The sequence below is a fragment of the Ornithorhynchus anatinus genome, chromosome X5 (genome assembly GCF_004115215.2).
Source record: "Ornithorhynchus anatinus isolate Pmale09 chromosome X5, mOrnAna1.pri.v4, whole genome shotgun sequence".
In the NCBI taxonomy this organism is placed as follows: domain Eukaryota; kingdom Metazoa; phylum Chordata; class Mammalia; order Monotremata; family Ornithorhynchidae; genus Ornithorhynchus; species Ornithorhynchus anatinus.
In genome coordinates, this window is record NC_041753.1 from 58,465,950 (window position 1) to 58,485,739 (window position 19,790).

Consider the following 19,790-nt stretch of genomic DNA (forward strand, 5'->3'; position numbering starts at 1 on the left):
ATTATTTGCCATGGATCACAGGAGGCTCAAGAATGGGGTGTGTGTATGTGGGGGGGGGGGGGCTTTTAACTCTGATCCTCCTCTCCACCAGCTTGCCATCAGCAGTAACCCCTCTGCTTCAGTGTCCTGGGTGCAGGTGGTCTGAGAGACTCAATGAATCAGGAATACTTACTGAGCACCTACTGTGTGCAGAGCCCAGTACTAGCAGCTTGGGAGAGTATAACGGAATAAAGACACACATCCCCTGCCCTCAAGTAGTGGCCCTCTTAATGAAGGGCACTTGTGCCCTCCTCATCCCTGCTTTTCCCCAGTCCTGCCCTGAATGAGCAACTATTTCCTAGGTTGCAGGCTGTCTTGAATACTAATAGGAAGCTTACTTGTTAAAATTTATGAGGTAAAGAATTGTGGTTCGTGGGGCTGGTCCATTCCAGTGAATTGTGTATCCCTTCTCAAGCATGACCACGGGCTGGTACTGCTGAAAAGCAGCTCTCTGGTTGAGTCCCCGCAGGGCCACAGAGTTGGATGGGTATTCGTCCCGGGTGATGGTCATGGTAAGATTCTGGGTGCTCCATGTCTGCACATAAACCTTCAAAAGATCATTTTTTTTAGCGAAAGGGAAGGAAAGAAATGTTAAAAATGGTTTCAGAAAGTATTTAAATTGCTAAATCTTCGGCACTTTAAGAAGCAAACATCTATACTTTGAAAGAAGAGACCCTAGAGAAACAGAAGTGGAAAAAAAAATCAGACTGCTGTGCTTTGTAGACTACATTTGAGGAGAAGAGAAAACAAAAGACAGTGCCGAATTGGCTAAGGTCTTTCTGGTCTGTTCTGTGCCAGGGTACAATTTAGTCACCATAATGTAAAATCTCCATGGTTCATATAATCCAGCAAACAAACCTCTGCTAAACTTAAAAACCAAGAAGAAATGAACAATTCAATGTGAAATAGATAGCTTCCAACCAAATGCTGAAAGAGATAGCTTGACACTAGTTTGTATTATCTTTGGGCTTTATGCTGCAATGTACTATACTAAAATCAGTCTGAAAAAATTGCAATCTATTTTTTCTTAGAGTTTTACTTTAAACCACTGTGGAGAGACTGTGATTCTGATCCCAAGAGCTAGGCCATTAGTTAAAGGCAGGATTACACTCCTACATTTACAGTGAAAAGGTAGGCTCAGGAGCTTTGGGGAAGAAGCACCCAGGAGGCTAACTTTTCAATGGAAAGGGAATTGGGACAGGCCTGGTTGAAGTAGCTGTCAGCTAGGGAAGCCAGGAAAGGTGAGAGACACCACAACCCAGGTGGATGGGTTGTAGATACTTCTCCACTGGGCTTGAAAGACAAGGTGACCCTATTTTCAGGTGCTCAAAGTGGGAAAGGGTTGGAGCTGAAGACCACTGTCATCATCCACAATATTTATTGAATTCTTTCTATGTGCAGAGCACCGTATTAAGTGCTTAGGAGAGCACAAAAGAGTTGGCAAACATGTTTCCTGCCAACAAGCTGGAGGTGGGCAAGAAAGGAAGACACAAAAACAGAGAGAAAGACAGAGAGGCAGGGACAAAAAAAACAAAAAACAGTTAGAAAACAACAGGTCAGTTAGAGTGGCAAAATGACAGGGACATACACCAACGCACCTCATACTCACACTGAGAATGGTTAATTAAAACGAAGACATCCTCAGTGCCGGGTAGAAAACAGTAAGAGCAAAGAGGCAGGAGCAGCTAATAAGGTACTGCCCTCACCTCTGCCACTACAATGCTCATGACAGTTATTAAGGCTTAAACATAAGAGTGGAAATAGTGAAAGCCGCCGTGGTGGTGCCAGCGTCATATCAACCACTCTGGCTGCAACAGCAGGGACAGAGGGAAGCAGGGGCTCGTGCCTGTCCAGCCACACTCACCTCCAAACAGTCAATTAAGAGTATTTATTGAGTACTTACTGTGCAGAGCACTGTGCTAAGCACTTGGGAAAGTACACCATAACAGAGTTGGTAAACACATTCCTAATCACCATCACTGCCACGGAAACTGGACCGAATTGGCCACCGCGTCTCCTTACCTGCCGCTGTTACAGCTCTCTGCCACTTGTGTTCAGAGCCACTCCTGCCCACCCCAGCTCCCAGCTGAAAGCAGGTCTTTTGGGACTCCCCGCATTGGTGGGGAAAGAACAGAGATTTGTGACGGTTCCCCTCTCATGTGGGATGCCTGGTCACGCGATCGAAAGCACCAGGACCAACCAAATATACCGAGAAGGCTGAGAGAGAGAGAATAGGATAAGGCAGCTCCAAGTGTTTATGTCTGTAAGTTATACTTTGGGGGAAGGAAGTTTTAGGGTTGAGAATTGGAAAGACCAGCTGTAACTTGAATATAGCATTCCTGCTTAGGCATGGTACCTGATGGAGGGATTTAATCATTGTACCATCTTCTGGATGTACATTAAACAAATCACCTAAGCCTGTCTTGTACATTTTGGCAAAATGGACAGGTACTGGGCCATGAAAGGAACAAGTCACTGCAAATCACTGATGGAAATATTAAACTGGGAAAAGATTTAAAGTCTGGAATTTATTCCACAATGTCATTTCTGCCAGCTGCAATGTTAAAAAAAAAATCTCCAAGATACCAGAGCTCATGCTTTAGGTACCATGGAGCTTTGGATTATTTAACCCATTCCTTTCTTCATCTGTAAATTGGGATGAATACCAGCTGTCTATCACTCAGGGACATTGTGTGAAATTCATCAACTTCCTAGGCACAGATTTGTACAAGTCTGAAAGAGGGACGGAGCCATCTGCATTTAAGGCGGTGCTCAATGCAATATGTGTGGGTCATCATCAGTAAATATTTGCCAACTGATGGACTGCACTGAAAAAATGCACACCAGCAACTTGAACCAGTGGTGAATAAAAACCTAAAGACAAGTGTATATGCATGTCTAACCTGGGCATAGGTGCCACTGCAGATCACCCCGTTCCATTTGGTAACGTTAATGCATTCTGGGTGTCTGATCAGGTAGTTGTCCATTCTGCCCACGTAAGTGTCCTTGTATCCCGTCACAGACCCATCCACATCATGGAATATGGAGTTCTTGTCGCCATCCAGTTCACTGTCTTCAAACCAGGGGCCAGGTTTACCAAAGAAGACGTTAAGGGAAACCTGGGGGCAGAAAGGAGAAAGAGACATCTCAACTGTGGCTCTCAACTCCACTCCATCCCATTCCATTCCAAGCTGATCCCATTGCATTCTGATTAAAATGTGCTCTAATGTATAAAAGAGCAAAGCAAAAGCTTTAGCTGCCCTATCTTTTTAATAAGGTCACGGACTCTAGAGAGAACAAATTCAACACAGTTAAGGGAACCTTTGCTTTTAACCCCTAAGCGCCATTTAGTCAAAGTACCAAATGCTTTCGACTTTCACTTCAGTTATTTTTGCTCTGAGAAACTGTGATCTGACCCATCTCCAGGAATAAAATCTAAACTTTCCTTCCCTAGCAATTGATCCGGTAACTTATCCGCTTATGTATTCAAAGCAAAGTGAAACCTAAGTCTTCTAACAATTTTCACAGCTGTGGTGGAAACTTCAGCTAAAGACACCACCTGTCTCTTCTCACTCCAGCTCCTCTTTCCCTTTCCAGAATCAAATTCTAGCCCGAGCAACAAAATCTTGAGGTTCTACCATTTCCTAGTCTTCTCTCAGCCCATGTTATAATAATAATGGTATTTGTAAAGTGCTCACTATGTGCCAAGCACTGTTCTAAGCACTGGGTTGGAGCAGACACTGTGGCTTCTGGATTTAATACAGGCTGGGAGCTGTGTTCAGGGAACCTAAGGCTTCAGCATTTATTTAGTTTTTTTATATATAAAGTAATACAGCTCTAAAGCCATCTCAAATTACTAAATTACTCAACCACACTAAAATGCTTAAACAACAAAGGAGGTCTGTAACCCTCAAACTGGTATCAGACTCATAAGTTTAGTAGGTAGAACTTGTAAGGGGTTGATCAGCTATACACTATGTTGGGGTTTGGGGTATGACTGTGTGCTTCCTGAAGTTACTCCGGGTTAGATGGTTTATTCCCAACAGCCACCTAACCTGAAAGATGTTCACGCTTAATGCCAGTTATGGCCCGCAGGGTGTCAAGTAGCCTGGGCATCTAGTGAGTGGGTGCTTAGGTAAGTCCAGCTCCGTCAATGGTGCCTTGACACCTCCCATTTTTACTGACTGCCAAGGAACGATGCACTTCCGGCACCATGCCCAAGTGACCAGTCCAGGCTTCTAGACTTCCAAAGGGTTGAAAACAGGACTGTCATTGCCTGGGCCAGGCCCACGACATCCAGCTCCACCCCTGCCATTCTTTCTTTGGTAGCCAAAGGGCCACCCTGGCCTAACAGGTCCACTGCTGTCTCAGTCCATGACTGCAAGCAATCATGCAGTGGTATTTATTGAGCACATGACTGTGTGTGGAGCACGGTTTTAAGCGCTTGACGCAGAACAGATGAGGAAATGAGAATCAATATATATGAAGGCTGGTGCCTGGACGAGCATGGAAGGGAGAGGACGTGAAGAAGCCCATTAGAGTGTTCGCTCCTTGTGGACAGGAAATGTGTCTTGGGCTTCTGCTATATTTTACCAAGTGCTTAAAACAGTGTCCTGCACCCAGTAGGTGATCAACAGACACCATTACTTCTATTACTATAAAACAACATTGTGACAGAATTTAAAAAAAATGGTAGGGAACATTACAAAGTAATGATTTCCAGGACATGTTGTGCCACTTCAGAAAAGGAGGTAATGTTTGAAATCAGAAATAACAAAGCTGTTTTTAGTTAAAAAAAAAAAATCAAACGCTCCTCTTTCTCCCCCACCAAAGGAAAAAAAAACAAGAAAAAAAACACAAATTGGATTCTCTCTATTGCCCTTTCTTTCTTCTCCACACTTCTACTTCTCTAATGAAGGAAAAGAATTTCCAAACTAATAAGAAGCCAAGTGACTCTTGCATCTTTCATTGAATGAAAGAGAGTTTATAGCAACTCTCCATGAACAGACTAACCTAGTGTGTTCGCTAAAAAACCCACACTCAGCTATAAAAGTCAAAATATCCAAACCTCTTTTTGTGTCAGAAATTTAAGAAAAGGATCCCTTCCTCTTCTAGAAATTCAGTTGGATGTCAAAAATACCAAAGGTCTTTGACACTTCTGCTCTCAGCTGAAGTTCAGAAGGACAGAGGTCTATGAAATCAGAAGGTCATTTTGTGTGTCTCTTTTCCCCCCCAGCCACAACTTGGCTTGGTTCTCATCTCTCCTCCTCCCTCCCTACCTCACCTCCAAGCTGCTTTTTCTCCCATGCAAGGCACTGAATGAGAACTATGAGAATACACTTACATGTGCCCCAAACTTCACAAGGGAAATGTTATTCTTAGGTGTTATTTGCCAGGAGTTCTTCAAGAGGAATCCTACAGCACTGCTGTACCTATCTGGTGTTGGCATGAAGTTTTTAAACGTACTCTTGGTGAGGTGAATAGGTCCATCATAAATCTGAAAACCTCGGATAGGATATGTCCTGTTGAAACACAAATCCCAGTTTAATAAGACACGGGTATTCACCTATGCGCACTGCAGATTCCTCAAATAATTCCCGAATCTTAAGGGGGTTTATATGTAAGAAAGACCAGTGCAAAAATGTCTGAAACTTCCAGAAAAGAATATCTGAAGGAAAGTTCACACAAAGCCAAACCCTTTGATTTTTTTTAAAAAGTAGAGCTATAATTAACTTTATTTATTGAGCACTTACTGTGTTCAGAGCACTGTACTAAGCACTTGGGAGAGTGCAATGTAGCAGAGTTGGGAGAGCATCCATAATATGAGAGGGTATTTATTTATATTTATAAATATTATATATTTATAATATATAAATAGAGAGGGTTTCTTTTTGAACTTCAAGCTGACAATTACCGTATTTATTAAGCAACTACTATGTGTCAAGCACTGTGCTAAATACTGTGGTGGATGCCAGACAATCAGATCAGAGTTCCTGTCCCACACAGATTCATCATCTAAAGGTTGGAGAGCAAGTATTTTATCCCCATTATATAGATGAGGAAACTGAGCCAGAAAGGTCAAGTGGGGTTACTTACTATCCAAGATTCAACAAACCTGAAATTGTGGCTGGCTCTACGTTGTGAAACACTGAAGGTTTCCCTCCCTGAGAAGGAAATCCAGAACCCTTTCTATAGTAAATGGATATATATATATATATGCATTTTAATCATAGATGATTTTTTGAAAAACAGAAGAGTCTGGATTAGTTTTTTTTCTTCTATGCACTAATTTGCTACTTTACTGGGAACATGTAAAATCACTTCCCACTTCTGAATTTAAAAACACTTACCAGCAAGAAAAGGTCATTGGGTAATGCAACATTCAGATCTTAAATTTGATACAGGCAATAGCCATGATGTGTTTCCCCTCTCCTTGTGGTATTTAAGCTACCTGGACAAAGACTGACCGCTACAGCTCTCATCACATAAGATTGTTTACTATTTGATGCCACTTTGAGAAGAGCGGTAACTGACAGAATGTTAAGGCTGAGTCATTCATTTCCCCCTCTAGACTGTAAACTCGTTGTGGGCAGGGAATGTATCTGCTTATTATTGCATTGCCCTCTCTCAAGTGCTTAGTACTGTGCTCTGCACACATTAAGTGCTCAATAAATATGACTAACTGACCAAGGACTGTGGTTTACAGTGGCGAGGCTCCTGAAGATCCTCCTCCACAGATGGTTTTCCCACATAATGGCCTTGATTTCCACATTGTTTCCCAAATATTGTGGTTTTTATACATGCCTGTCTGCCTCCACTTCGATGACTGCCCCCTAGAATCAGCACTTTTTATTTGTATAGATCCCAGCTCTTAGCACAATATTCAGCACACAGTAAACACTTGGAAATGCCATCATCTATCCAGCCATTTCTGGGTTCTGGAAAGTTGAAAGCTGTCAGAGTAGGGAAGGGAGTGGGAAATTTGACCTTTTGATGCCAGGATGACCTCCAGCAGAGTTCCTAGCTCCTGAGCTGAAGAGGCAGCATAGCCTCAGTGAGAGCTGAAATATGTTGTACTGGGTCGACCCAGCACAATGTTTAGGGGAGGACTGTCAAATATCTGGTGTACTTGCTCTATGCAGACAGCACAACCAGTTCATCCAAGCCAAATCAACCTCCCCTGGAGCTCAAACGATCTGTTTAGGCTGTCTAAATGGAATATGTTGATCGTACTAAATGAAAACTTTCCACTTCACTTTGTACTGAGGACACCCTGCTGCCGAGTTCTGCTCCAGGCTCTACTGGGAAGCCTCCATCGCTTCTCCACATCTGGTTTCTTTACACATAAAGAAGTTCCAGCCTGCCTTTCAAGACTGAGGTTGTGGATTAATTTTCATGGAATCTTTGAAGATGTGCTAAATAGTGTGACTATAACTATGTATTCACTAAGGAAGTTCCGGCCCCATAGGCACCATCATAAGTGATACTTCAAAGTGAAGCATCATCGCACGTGAGGAGGGAATCATGAGGAGATAGAAACAAAGCTTCCTTATTCTCCTGAACACACCATCACCTCCTGAAGGTGAGACCCTGCAAAGCATAGAAAACAAAAAAAAGTGAAGGCATGGTATTTGTCCGAACTATTGAAGAAGTCACCATGGCAATCGGCACCATGAAATTTGGCACAGTCAGTCGTATTTATTGAGCACTTACTGTATGCAGAGCACTCGAGCTACTGGCATACCTGCTAAAATCCCAGCTCTGCTACTTGTCTGCTGTGGGACCTTGAGCAAGTCACTTAACTTCTCTGTGCCTCAGTTTCCCCATCTGCAAAATATGTATTAAATACCTGTCCTCCCTCCTACTTGGGCTATGAGCCCCATGTGGGACAGGGACTATGTCCAAACTAGTTACCTTGTATCTAACCCAGTGGTTAGAACAATGCTTGACACAGAGTAAGTGCTTAACAAATACCATACGAACAAAAAATGGAGGGGACATTTCCACAAACTCTTCCTCAACATATGGAACGGTCAAGACATGCTACAGGATCTCAAAGATGCCACTATCATCAAAATCTTCAAGGAAGGTGAATGAGCAAACTGCAGCAACTGTCATAGCATCTCATGATTCTCCATTGCTGACAAAATCATCCCCAGAGTACTCAGTAGAATACTGCTGCCCACATATTCCCTAAATAGCAGTGTAGTTTAAGACCACAGTGTGGCAGAGCAGAGATGATATTTGCAGAGTGCAAGGTAAGAGAAGTGCGGCAAGCAGCACCAAGATCTCTGTGCAATTTTCAGAGATCCCGAAGAGAGTGACACTCTGTCAGTCAATTTGGATTCTGGCAATTGCTTAGTAAATGTTGTTGCCCTGAGAAATTTAACAAGATTCTGAGCTTTGCCCACAGCGACATGGCTAGCTGTGGCAGAGCTTGGGGGTGCCTCACTTGATCCATTCCCCATTTCCAAAGAGGTAGAGCAGGGTCACATAGCAGGTCTAGGCCATTTCAATTTATTCCAGATGACCATGCTAGAGGATAAAAAGGGACTAGCGTTAGAATATGCTCCTGAACAAAGAGCAGCGTGGCCTAGTGGAGAGAGGTGGGCTCGGGAGTCAGAAGGACCTAAATTCTAATCCCAGCTCTACCAACTGCTTGTTGTGTGACTTTGAGCAAACCACTTAACTCCTCTAGAGTGTAAGCTCGTTGTAGGCAGGGAATGTGTACACCGTACTCTCCCAAGGTGCTTAGTACAGTGCTTAAAACACAGTAAGTGCTCAATAAATACGATTGACTGGAAGCCCTGAACAAATACCATAAAAAAAAAACTTCCATGAAACTCTTCCAATTCAACAGGCTACAGTGCTCTGCACATAGCAGGCGCTTGAATACTGATAACCACGAAACCTGGACTTACCACAAATGTCACATGAGACTCCTTATCACTAACAGACCATACGCAACATGAAGAGTCAAGACAGGAAGAAGAATAAGGAAGTCCTGGACTGAACTCAGTTTCCTAACATTAAACCTATGCTTACTTCAACACAGTTGAGGTGGGGGGAAGATGTGAGGAGAATGATTGACTATAGGATCCCCAAACAGCTGTTGTACAGTGTGTTGAAATTTAAATGGCCAACAATAAGAGGGACAGAGGAAACATTCTGAGAACACAGCATAATGCATCCCTGACCATAGGGAGTCACAGCTGAAATGAATTTATCATTTTTAATAAGCACTTACTGTGTGCTAAGCACTGTGCTTGGGAGAGTGCAACATAACAGAGTTGGTAGATACATTCCCTGCTCAGCTGAAAGTTCAAAAATAACTGTGCAAAGCATGCTATGATCAATAATGGAGCAACTTTGAGGGGTTTGTGAGACCAATAGGCGAAATCATCAGGGGCTGTCTACAATAAACGTGACATCACGGCAAAGGACTTTTGTGTGTATAGAGTGTGTTTAGGACTGTCAGTTCCAAAATGGCCATCGCAACCTTATCTGCACCTATAGGTAAGCTTCATCATCAGTGGTATCACCTTCACAAATGAAGTACAGCTACATTTATATTTATGTGTTTATAAAAAAAAATTCCCAATAAGAACCTGGTAATTACTGAGAGGTGCTTGTTAAAAATCATACACCACATCAATTTCATCTCCTTTTCTCATTTTTTTTTAAACCAGCACTTTCTAAAGTCCGACCATTAAAACCAAGAGAAAATTATATAGTTGTCCTTCATTCATTCAATCATATTTATTGAGTGCTTTCTGTGTGCAGAGCACTGTACTAAGCACTTGGAAAGTACAATCGGCAACAGATAGAGACAATCCCTACCCAACAATGGGCTCACAGTCTAGAAGGGAGAGACAGACAACAAAACAAAAAAAGTAGAGAGGCATCAGTAGCATCAAAACAAACAGAATTATAGATATTTAAAGACACCACTGATGGAGAAGTTCACCACTAGATTGTAAACTCTTTGAGACAGGTATCATGACTACCAATTCTATTGTACTATACTCTCCTAAGGGCTCAGTACAATGCTCTGCACACAGTAAGCACTCAATAAGTACCAAGGATCGATGGACTGATCTACTGCATGTGCGGCTGAAAAGGCCAACGAGGGATCCACAGACCCGGTCATGTAGAAAGGTTGTCCCTTGTACTTAATGTTTGTAGCACCATGCGCCGGAGCTGTTTTCTCTGTTGCCTCCTTGTCTCTCCATACAAAGAGAGAGAACTAACATAAAGCTAAGGCTTTTAAAGCTTTTCAAAAACTCAGGAAAAAACACCCAAGAATCCACACAGGAATGGGAAAACCTTCTACCTCGATGTAGTTTAATGAAACTTTGTCACTTATGAACCATATGCAATACTCCAGTACTTTTACTTTGTTGGGAGACAGTTAGCAAAAAAGGAATCAGAGGAGAAAATAGAACAACAGAGTAATAGGAAATTAACATTTTCCCTTATTCAAAATGCTATGGAAGACTTCTGAGGTAGTCTCCCTTTAAAAATTTGATACTAACATGATTCTATAAAATGGATTCTATAAATGAGTTAGGAGATGTAGAGTGACTCAAGACTAAAAGGCCTCATTCAGTTTTTTTCAACATAAAAATATGAAGTTTAAACTAATTATGGCATTTATTAAGTGCTAAACTAGGGCAAACTGCTTTAAGAAGTCTAGACAGTTGGATACCTGGTACTTGGCATTTTTCTGGGTTGTATTTGTTTCACTGTGTAGCTGACCACTAGGCAACGATAAACCAAACGAGGTCTCCATCTTGGGCCTCCCTGTATTCGTACAGAATAATTCTTACCGGTTCCGAGGCAAAGTACGAAGTTTCTTGTCTACCCCTCCTGTGCCCATGTACTTGTTTTGACCCCCCTGGAAGCCATAGTTTCTGCTCTCTCCAACAAAGAGAGATTCTGATACTTCCTGGCTGGAGCCTTCATCTTTGGGGAAGCTTCCATCACTGTCAAAAGGAAGTTGGGCATTGTCAGTATACTGAAAGCAAAGGAGACTAGTTGTCAGGCCCGGATATCTAGGAAATGTTAAATGTGGAGAAACAATGAAAATCCATCAAATTGAACTATAGCCAAGGGTGTCATATTTAAATGCATTACTTCAAAGTACAAGGATTCACTTTCTAAAATTAAAAAAACTTTAAGACTTGAAAACTTAAGATATGGAAATGTAAAGTGTTATAAAGAAAAACAGGTACAACTGCTACAACAGCTTCATTCTGATTCTCCCTGCCCTAAACACATTTAACTCCCTACACCAAAGCGAGAAAATCAAATTCCATTAAAATTAATTATTTGGTGGTGTACCCAATTAAGTTAAAGCTTCCAGAGTAACTTTTATTGGAAGTAACAGCCATAGTAGGTGAAGTCATTAAGTGAGGGCTGCTTCTAAGTAAGGCTAGATCTTTTAAAATTACCAAATTCTTTCTTTTTGGTCTTCTATCCTTCCTTTTTAAAACTCTAATTGAGAATACTTTCAGCTCACTCAAGGAATGCCAATTATCTCCTCCAGGATGCCTTCCCTGACTAGGCCTACATTTCCCCAGCCCATTCACCTTCCCTTCTGCATTGCCTATGCATTTAGGTCTGCATCGCTTAAGCATTTTGATAATTAATCAATTAATGGTATTCAATGAGAGCTTACTGTGTGTGGAACTCAGTAGTAAGCGCTTGAGAAAGGACAATAGAGTCAGTAGACACAATCCCAATTACAGGAAATATATATGTTTTTCTAAAATTGTCCAGGACAGTCTACCAAAAGCCAGGGCTCTCCTGGTTAAAATGGATATGTGGTGAATCCAGCAAAGGTAATATGGTGATATAACACTTTCTCCACAGAGATAATAATAAAGATGGTACTTATTCAGGTGCTTAGTATTTGCCAAGTGCCATGCTAAGCAGTAAGGTAGATACAAGATAATCAGATTGGGCACAGTCCCTTGCCCATACAAGTTCCAGAATCTACTGGGGGGAAAAGACAGTTATTTTATCTCCATTTTGCAGGTGAGGAAACTGAGGCACAGAGAAGTGACGTGCTTTCAGCCCAACATATTCTGACTTTCACTAGGCATTTTGATGAGAAGCACTCATTCAATTACTCTCCAATTTTGTATTTGTTTTAGAAAATAAGGGACATATCTGCAGACAGAAAGAGACTTTCAGTCAGTGAAATGTTCTCACCTGGCAAATGTCAAACCTATTCCATTGTCGGCAAATCTGCAAGAGAAAACAGCAAAGATGGAACCCATCAAAATTTACCCAACTACATGAAAAACTCATTGTTTAAAATATATAAATGCAGCTGATATTTCACTTGGATTCATTTGTCAAAGAACACTGCTTCTGTTTGGAATGAAGAATTCTAAGTACTAGAATTTCATATTAATCTTCACATCACAGTTGCCGGGTTAGCACTATCATTGCTATACCTCTTTTGTTCTTGGTAACACATTAAAAAAATGTGATAAAAGTATTTTGTTTGCCTAAAACTTTGGAGAAAAATCAATGTCAGAGTCAAGAATTCCATATTCAGTCCTGGACTCAACTTCTCTTTCCACAGAGAAAATTAAAAATCACTGGGGAAAATGAATTTGCCTATTGCTCCAAGTTATAATGCACTAGAAATTGTAAATATGATACTGCATGTTGTTGTTGGTTTTTTAAACAGGCAAAGCAATAGCTTCACAAAAGTCAAGAGAAAAAGCCAGGTATTTAGCTTTTGGATATAGATCTGCTTATGACTCAGAATTGGTTCCCAGTTTGTCTCCAATTTTAGCTCTCTTTAGATCAGGCAAACTCAGTTCCAATACAAGCAGCAGAATGAGACAGCTATTAAAACTCACAATACATTAACTCTAACATGCTTCCTAATAGCCCCATTCTCCATGCCCTCTGAAGAACAAATACTACACCATTTGCCCAGGATATCACACTACCATTTCACCAGTCATGAAACATAGAAACATCTTTGTTATCAATTAGATCGATTAGGGAAACCTACGCCGAATTCTTAATGATGATGTCTCCTCCTCTGACCCAAGCTCCGTGATCGTTATTTTTAAAAGTGATAAGTCTGTCCATGAGAGCAGCAACGCGGGGCTTCTCAGGGTCTGCATCCTGGTGAGGTCGAAACCTTGAGGGAAAAAAAAAAAGACATAAAACGAAATTACTAAAAATGCTACCTAAATGGATTGCTTATCATAGATACAAACTGTGAGCATTCATCTATAACATAGTTGTCGGCTCGATTACTCAACACTCAACCATTATTGATTGGACACCCACAGATTCCTTACCTGTTTTAAGTTCTTGGGGTATGGTGGAAAGAACAGGATTGGTCTCTGCTCTCAAAAAGAATATTCTCTGAGGGGAGCATGATATGGTATGCAGAATTGGAAGACAGAGGCCAAGATCCAGTGAGAGCTGAGAATGGTTAAGTAAGATAGACACAGTTGCTGGAGGTGTTGAAAGACACAGTCAGCAACCACCAGTGGGCTGGGAGTAGCCAAGTGACAGGGTCACAGCTATGTTTTGGAAAGTCATTTGCATTTGAGAGTTGTGTTTGTTAAGCACTTACTATGTGCCAAGCACTGTGCTATGCCCCAAGGTAGATACAGGATAATCAGATTGGACACAATTCCTGTACTGCACAGAGCACACAGTCTAGAGGGGAGGAAGAACAGGCACTTCATCTCCACTTTCAAAAACCTTATCCTACTTCAAACATCTCATTTTAAAAATAAAAACAAACATTCAACTTATTTACACATTTTTACCAGAAAAATACAGGAATTGAAAAACAGTAGGAAAAAAACGAGAGAAAACAAAGAAGATCCCATATAACTAATACTTAAACTGGAAGTGCAAATCAATCAAAATAGGTAGAATAGAAAGAAAAGTGTCTACAAAGGTATGAATTGGCATTTTTATTTGGCTGGTTTGATTTAGGGAAAGGTTCTATAATTCAGGGGCCAAACTGTTTTCATCATCCTGAAAAGCCTAGATTTGAAAGGGGACTGTAATTGTTTTCTTTATGCATTACATATGAGCCACTTCCTCTTTTCCACATCTCCCCAACAAAACTACCCAAATGGGCTTTAATGAAGGCAGCATGGCCTAGTGGGAAGAGCATGGGCCTGGGAGTCAGAGGTCCTGGGTTCTAATCCTAACTTTACCACTTGACTGCTGTGTGACCTTGGGCAAGTCACAACTTCTCTGTGCCTCAGTTTCCTCAACTGTAAAACTGAGATTAAATCCTACTCCCTCCTACTTAGACTGTGAGCCCCATGTAGGACAGGGACTGTGTCTGACCTGATTCATTTGTATCTACCCCAGTGCTTAGAACAGTGCTTGGCACATAGTAAATGCTTAACAAATACCATAAGCAAGGCCGAGAAACTGTCACAGTCCCTTTCCATATAAATCTCAAATATAGTAGCTTCAACCCAAAACCCAGGCGTGGATTTAGAGGCAGAGGATCCAGGTAATGTCATGAGGCTCCTTTGGGGAGGGGAATCAGGCAGAGCCTGGAGGTGGCAGATATCCGAGGCAAGGAATCACCCCCAAGCCCCATCCCAACTGAATAGTTTTCCAAACCGACAAGTGCTGCCACTTTTCCCCACCCCATCACTGGGCACTAGTCCTCCCAAATCATTCAAACAGCCCCCCCAGCCCGTGCTCAGCCAGCACTTACAATCTCATCAATATGCCTCTCACAAATCTCCGTCTCCTGGTCAACACCTGGGCAGACTATCGTTCCCAGCACCAACTACAACAGAGAGAGATCTGTCTTCTTTCTTGCCTTCCTCACATGTCCCACACCCCCTTTCCCCGTCTCAACTATGGTGGCCAGGAGGGAGACCTATTCCATATTCCATGGGAAATGTCGCTGAATCCTCATTTGGTTGCAAGAGTATTATGAGGCACAATCATCTGTCACACAGCAAAAGTATGTACTTCTTATGTCAAAAAGGACTTTCTTTAACTATGTGACAGGCAAGAAAGAGATAGTCTGAGAGCACCAGGGACCAGAACATAATAATAATAATGTTGGTATTTGTTAAGCGCTTACTATGTGCAGAGCACTGTTCTAAGCGCTGGGGTAGATACAGGATAATCAGGTTGTCCCACATGAGACTCACAGTTAATCCCCATTTTACAGATGAGGTAACTGAGGCACAGAGAAGTTAAGTGACTTGCCCACAGTCACCCAGCTGACAAGTGGCAGAGCCAGGATTCTCAGGATATGGTGCTAAGAGGTCAGACACAGTTTTTGACAGTTCGTAGATCACTCCAGGGGAAAAAAAAAAAAGTTTGAATTTCTGAATCCTCTTGATCTATCCTTCTCCTTTTCACTTGCACAAAATCTATTCTCTGCAGAATGTCTTTACCTCTCTTCTCAACTGTGTCCTGACAATGGTTACATTTTCACTCTGTATACCTGGTTGCTGGCTTCTTCCTGAGATAGGCATTAATCAGACTTATTGCCCTCATCTCCTTCTGCAAACCCTAACCCAGACCAGAGCTCTTCAGTATACATATCCTGCCTCTTCACTACCACAAACCCGCTCTGGCTCATGATTCTAGCTGAACAGCCTCCCAGTCACATAATATCAAGCAGATGGAGGATTCCTGGAAAGGAAATGGCAATGTTCTAATGGAAAGCAAATAAAGTAGAAGGGGGGAAAGCATCCCCACTAACACAACATATTATCCTGGTGAGTATCTCTCTGGACCTTTCTGAAACGTGGTTATTTATGCTAGTCGATTCTTCTGCTGCTGCCTATGAGATGCCCCACCAATTCAAGACTTTGTGAGCATACGGTGGAATCTGCTGCTGTTTTCTTTCAGAACCCGTTCAGAATTTAGTCACATATTCATCTTCTCCCTTTTTGGGCACCTTGCCCAGGTCATCGAGAAGAGTATTTTTGGAGCAAGGACAGAATCGCCAACCCTTTTCCTCCCTCAATTCTTGCTACACATGTAGAATTTATTCATTTAATATCTTAACGGACTTAAACAAAAAATCTTCACCAATCCTGAAGATTTTTCAATTTGGAAGTATCCACCTTGGGATTCCACTGAAGTACAGCAAATCCTCACATTTACAGTTAAATGACTAACTTTTGATGAACATATTAAGCATCTTCTGGAATTTATCTACCTGATGTTTAATCCTGAACTTGGCACATTACTTGTTTATGTTGTACTTTTCCTGATTTGTACATGCCTGTGCTTGAACATGATGTTTGTGGGTGCATATGAACATTAGTTTGTGTAAAATTAAATGCATTGGCAGTGATCCAGACGTGTTGTAACTTTTCTTCTACAATCTGCTACACTCAATAATTACTTCCAAATGGAAGCCCATTCCATCACTTATAAATTACCAGTGTGCGTGTATACATATGCAGGGCTCAACAAATGTTGGTTTAGATTACCAGGCAAACAAAAATGCTACTTGTCAGATGCTCTCTGACTTTGGTTTTGTGTGATGGATGTCTCATCCCAAAACCACTCGACCTCGGTTGCTGTGTTTGCTATTTCTACATAGGCTTACCACTGGTCAATTCCAAACCTGTGCAATGACAAAATGAAAGGGGATAAGGACAATAAAGAATCCAAAACCCTTCCTTTGTCACCAAATCATCTGGGAAAAAAATCTCATGAGGTGTCGTGACTTCACTCTTCCAGCCCTATGGAAAACTTCTCTGAATTTAATACCTTTTCCTTATCACCTCCTATTAATTGTTTGCTGTGGGTTTACTGGTTTTAGGTCTTTCTCCTAGTAACATACAGACTGCTATCACTTCTAGTAATAAATTATTTCAAAGTTCTAAATAAGGTACAAAATCCTTGACAACCCAGCTGGAACACTCTTCTTTTGACTTGTCACCACTACTGCATTTTTTTGAAATAATGTTATACCATACCTGTTGGTCTTAAATTAAGATCATCTGTGTGATTCTCAACTATCTTATGCTTTTGATCATGTATTCCTGCATATCCCTGCTTGATCATTTCTTCAAAGTATTTTCTAGTCTAGATGTGATCTGAATGGAATGCTGCTGACTAATTTTGCAAATTCATACTTCCCAACTGCCATTTGATCTCATGCTTTGTCTCCGGGGCCTTCCCTCACACTTTAGTCAGACTTCCTCATTTACTGCCCAGCTCCTGCTTAATTCCAGCACTAAAGATAAGGGACAGGTTTGCTTTCTTGCAAGACTGTCAAACAACATCCTTTAAAAGCAGCATAGCCTAATGGAAAGAGCACAGGCTTGGGAGTCAGAGGACCTGGGTTCTAATCCCAGTTATGTCACTTACCTGCTGTGTGATCCTGGGCAAGTCCCTTAACTTCTCTGTGCCTCAGTTTGCTAACTGTAAAATGAAGAGTAAATCCTCCTCCTTCCTACTTGGACTGTGAGTCCTGTACGGAACAGGGACTGTGTCTGACCTGATTAACTTTTATCTACCCCAGTGGTTAGAACAATGCTTGACATAGTAAGTGCTTAAGAATGCCATTTAAAAAAAAAAAACTTTAGGAGAAAAATCAACACATCTCAAAGTGCCCTGTAGAAAACCTCAAACATAACTAGACAACCTCTTAATTTTTTCACTCTCAGAAATGCTTTCCCTATTTTTGGTATCTTATTATTATATTATAATTATATTATATTATAATTATTATATTATTGATCAACACTGAGGAACTTGTGTGTCTGTCAACCTATAGCTAGCCCCACACACAGGAGATAGCAAGTTCCCTATTTACTCCCTCCCAAATAGAAACTCATTCACTTACCCGAGGACATCATCACCTGGAAGAAAGTCAGAGGAGGCTAGTAGGGAAAAGGAGGATGAAGCTGGCTAGTTAGAGGACAGTCATTTTAAGTTAGGTGGAGTGGACTGTTCCTTGGGAAGTGGCCTGGGCCGTTCTGGACATTAAGATGGTGGACCCTTGCCTTTAAGTCATCATTAACAATGTCCAAGCAGGTCTAAATCGAGAGAAACAATGTTCACCTAGAATCGCCAGTTTTCACAGGACACAGAGTTAAAAAAGTTTTCATAATTCATTCCACAGTTCTAAAAAAAAAGGTCATATACTTTCAGCTTCGACTTTTTAAACATTCTTAGTCATCCTCCTTAGTCTGACCCTTCACCTCCTGTAATCATTTCTAAGCAGTACGCTCATTTCCAGATTTGAAACTCATTTCCAGATTTGAAATCCTTTCATTTCCTCTCCATGTTCCCAGCCCATTCCCAGCTCCACTTCCCAGACTTCATCCTAAACCGTCAGGGGTGGTGGAGGGAAGACACTGAACCATATTAAACTAGATTTTCCAACTGTGTCATCTATGTACTTCCCTTTGGGCATTTGATAGTCACCCCACCCTCAGCTCCACTTACATACATACATATCTGTAATTTAATTATTTATATTAATGTCTGCTCTCCATCTAGACTGTAAGCTCGTTGTGGGCAGGAAACATGTCTACCAACTTGGTTGTACTTTACTCTCCCAAGCGCTTAGTACAGTGCTTTGCACACAGTAAATGCTCAATAAATATCCGTTTGACTGCTTGCTTGCTTGCTTAAGCTACCTTCCCAACATTTGGAACACTGGGAGGGTTGAGATGGTTTAAACCACGGACATCCTTGCTTGGAGTGGAGAAGAGACTTTGGACTACTGACTCTTAGCAGTGAACTTTTTTTTAAAATTGAATTACTGGATTTCACCTGTATTTCTTTATATGTATGTCTCCCATCCCTTTTAGATTATGAGCCCTCCTGAGCTTAGTACAGTGTTTGTCAGGAAGTAAATGTGGCTTAATGAGAGTCAGAAAACCCGGGTTCTAGCTCTGGCACTTGCCATGCGTATGACTTGAAGCAAATCACTTAATCTTTCTGTGCCTCAGTCTACACATCTGTAATAATAATAATTATTTGTGGTATATGTTAAGCACTTACTCTGTGCCAAGCACTGTACTAAGCACTGGGGTAGATACATGATCATCTCCAGTTTAAGTCTAAGAACAGATATTGAATCCCCATTTTGCAAATGAGGGAACTGAGGCACAGAGAAGTGAAGTCACTTGCCCAAAGTCACACAGTAGGTAAGTTAATTACCTCAATTAATTCAATTAAGTGGCAAAGGTGGGATTGGAAACCAGGGCCCCGACTCCCAGGCCCATGCTCTCTCCATGAGGCCATGCTATACTGAGGGTCCCATATATGATCGGGACTGTAAGGGTCATTACACTCAAGAAATGTCAGAAATATTTGTATTATTGTAAGTCACTAAATTGGCAATTCCTGAGGAATTGTTAGAGTTCACCGGTATTTTTCAGTGTACACTGAACCAGATAGAAACAAGGGCATTTTAAAACATCAGCTCAGCATCACAAGCTGTGAGTGAAGTAGGGGAAAGCCACATTTGAACAGGATGTATGGCACCAGACAGCTGTTAGGTAGAAGGTCTTGTGTTTCCCTGATAAAAACAAGGAAGTCTAGACTTCTTAAAACCCGGAGAGAACTCGTTGGCCTAATTTGGAAAGTGCCTTTTCCTTGGCTTAGCATACATGAAACATGACTAAATAGATGAGTTCTGCTACCTACCTTGCACTGTTATCCAAACAGAGATATTCCCTGGGATCAGAAGCACTAGCATTGGATGTTTTCACACCTTTGTCCACAAATAATCCAGCCTAGAAGAC

At 41.5% G+C, this 19,790-nt stretch overlaps 1 protein-coding gene across 2 annotated transcripts in view; it reads right to left on the reverse strand.

Annotated features, from left to right (window-relative positions):
* CEMIP2 (cell migration inducing hyaluronidase 2) overlaps positions 1-19,790 on the reverse strand; it is a 90,596-nt gene that overhangs the window by 15,475 nt on the left and 55,331 nt on the right. For both annotated transcript variants that reach the window (XR_003756005.2, XM_029055593.2), the window contains exons 12-18: positions 19,693-19,781; positions 13,076-13,207; positions 12,256-12,291; positions 10,869-11,024; positions 5,384-5,561; positions 2,943-3,158; positions 378-586 (exon numbers count right to left, since the gene is read on the reverse strand). Coding sequence is in view for 1 of the 2 variants with exons in the window: in XM_029055593.2 (XP_028911426.1) it covers positions 378-586; positions 2,943-3,158; positions 5,384-5,561; positions 10,869-11,024; positions 12,256-12,291; positions 13,076-13,207; positions 19,693-19,781 (1,016 nt within the window). In the remaining variant the exon portion in view is untranslated. The remainder of the gene's footprint in view (positions 1-377; positions 587-2,942; positions 3,159-5,383; positions 5,562-10,868; positions 11,025-12,255; positions 12,292-13,075; positions 13,208-19,692; positions 19,782-19,790) is intronic.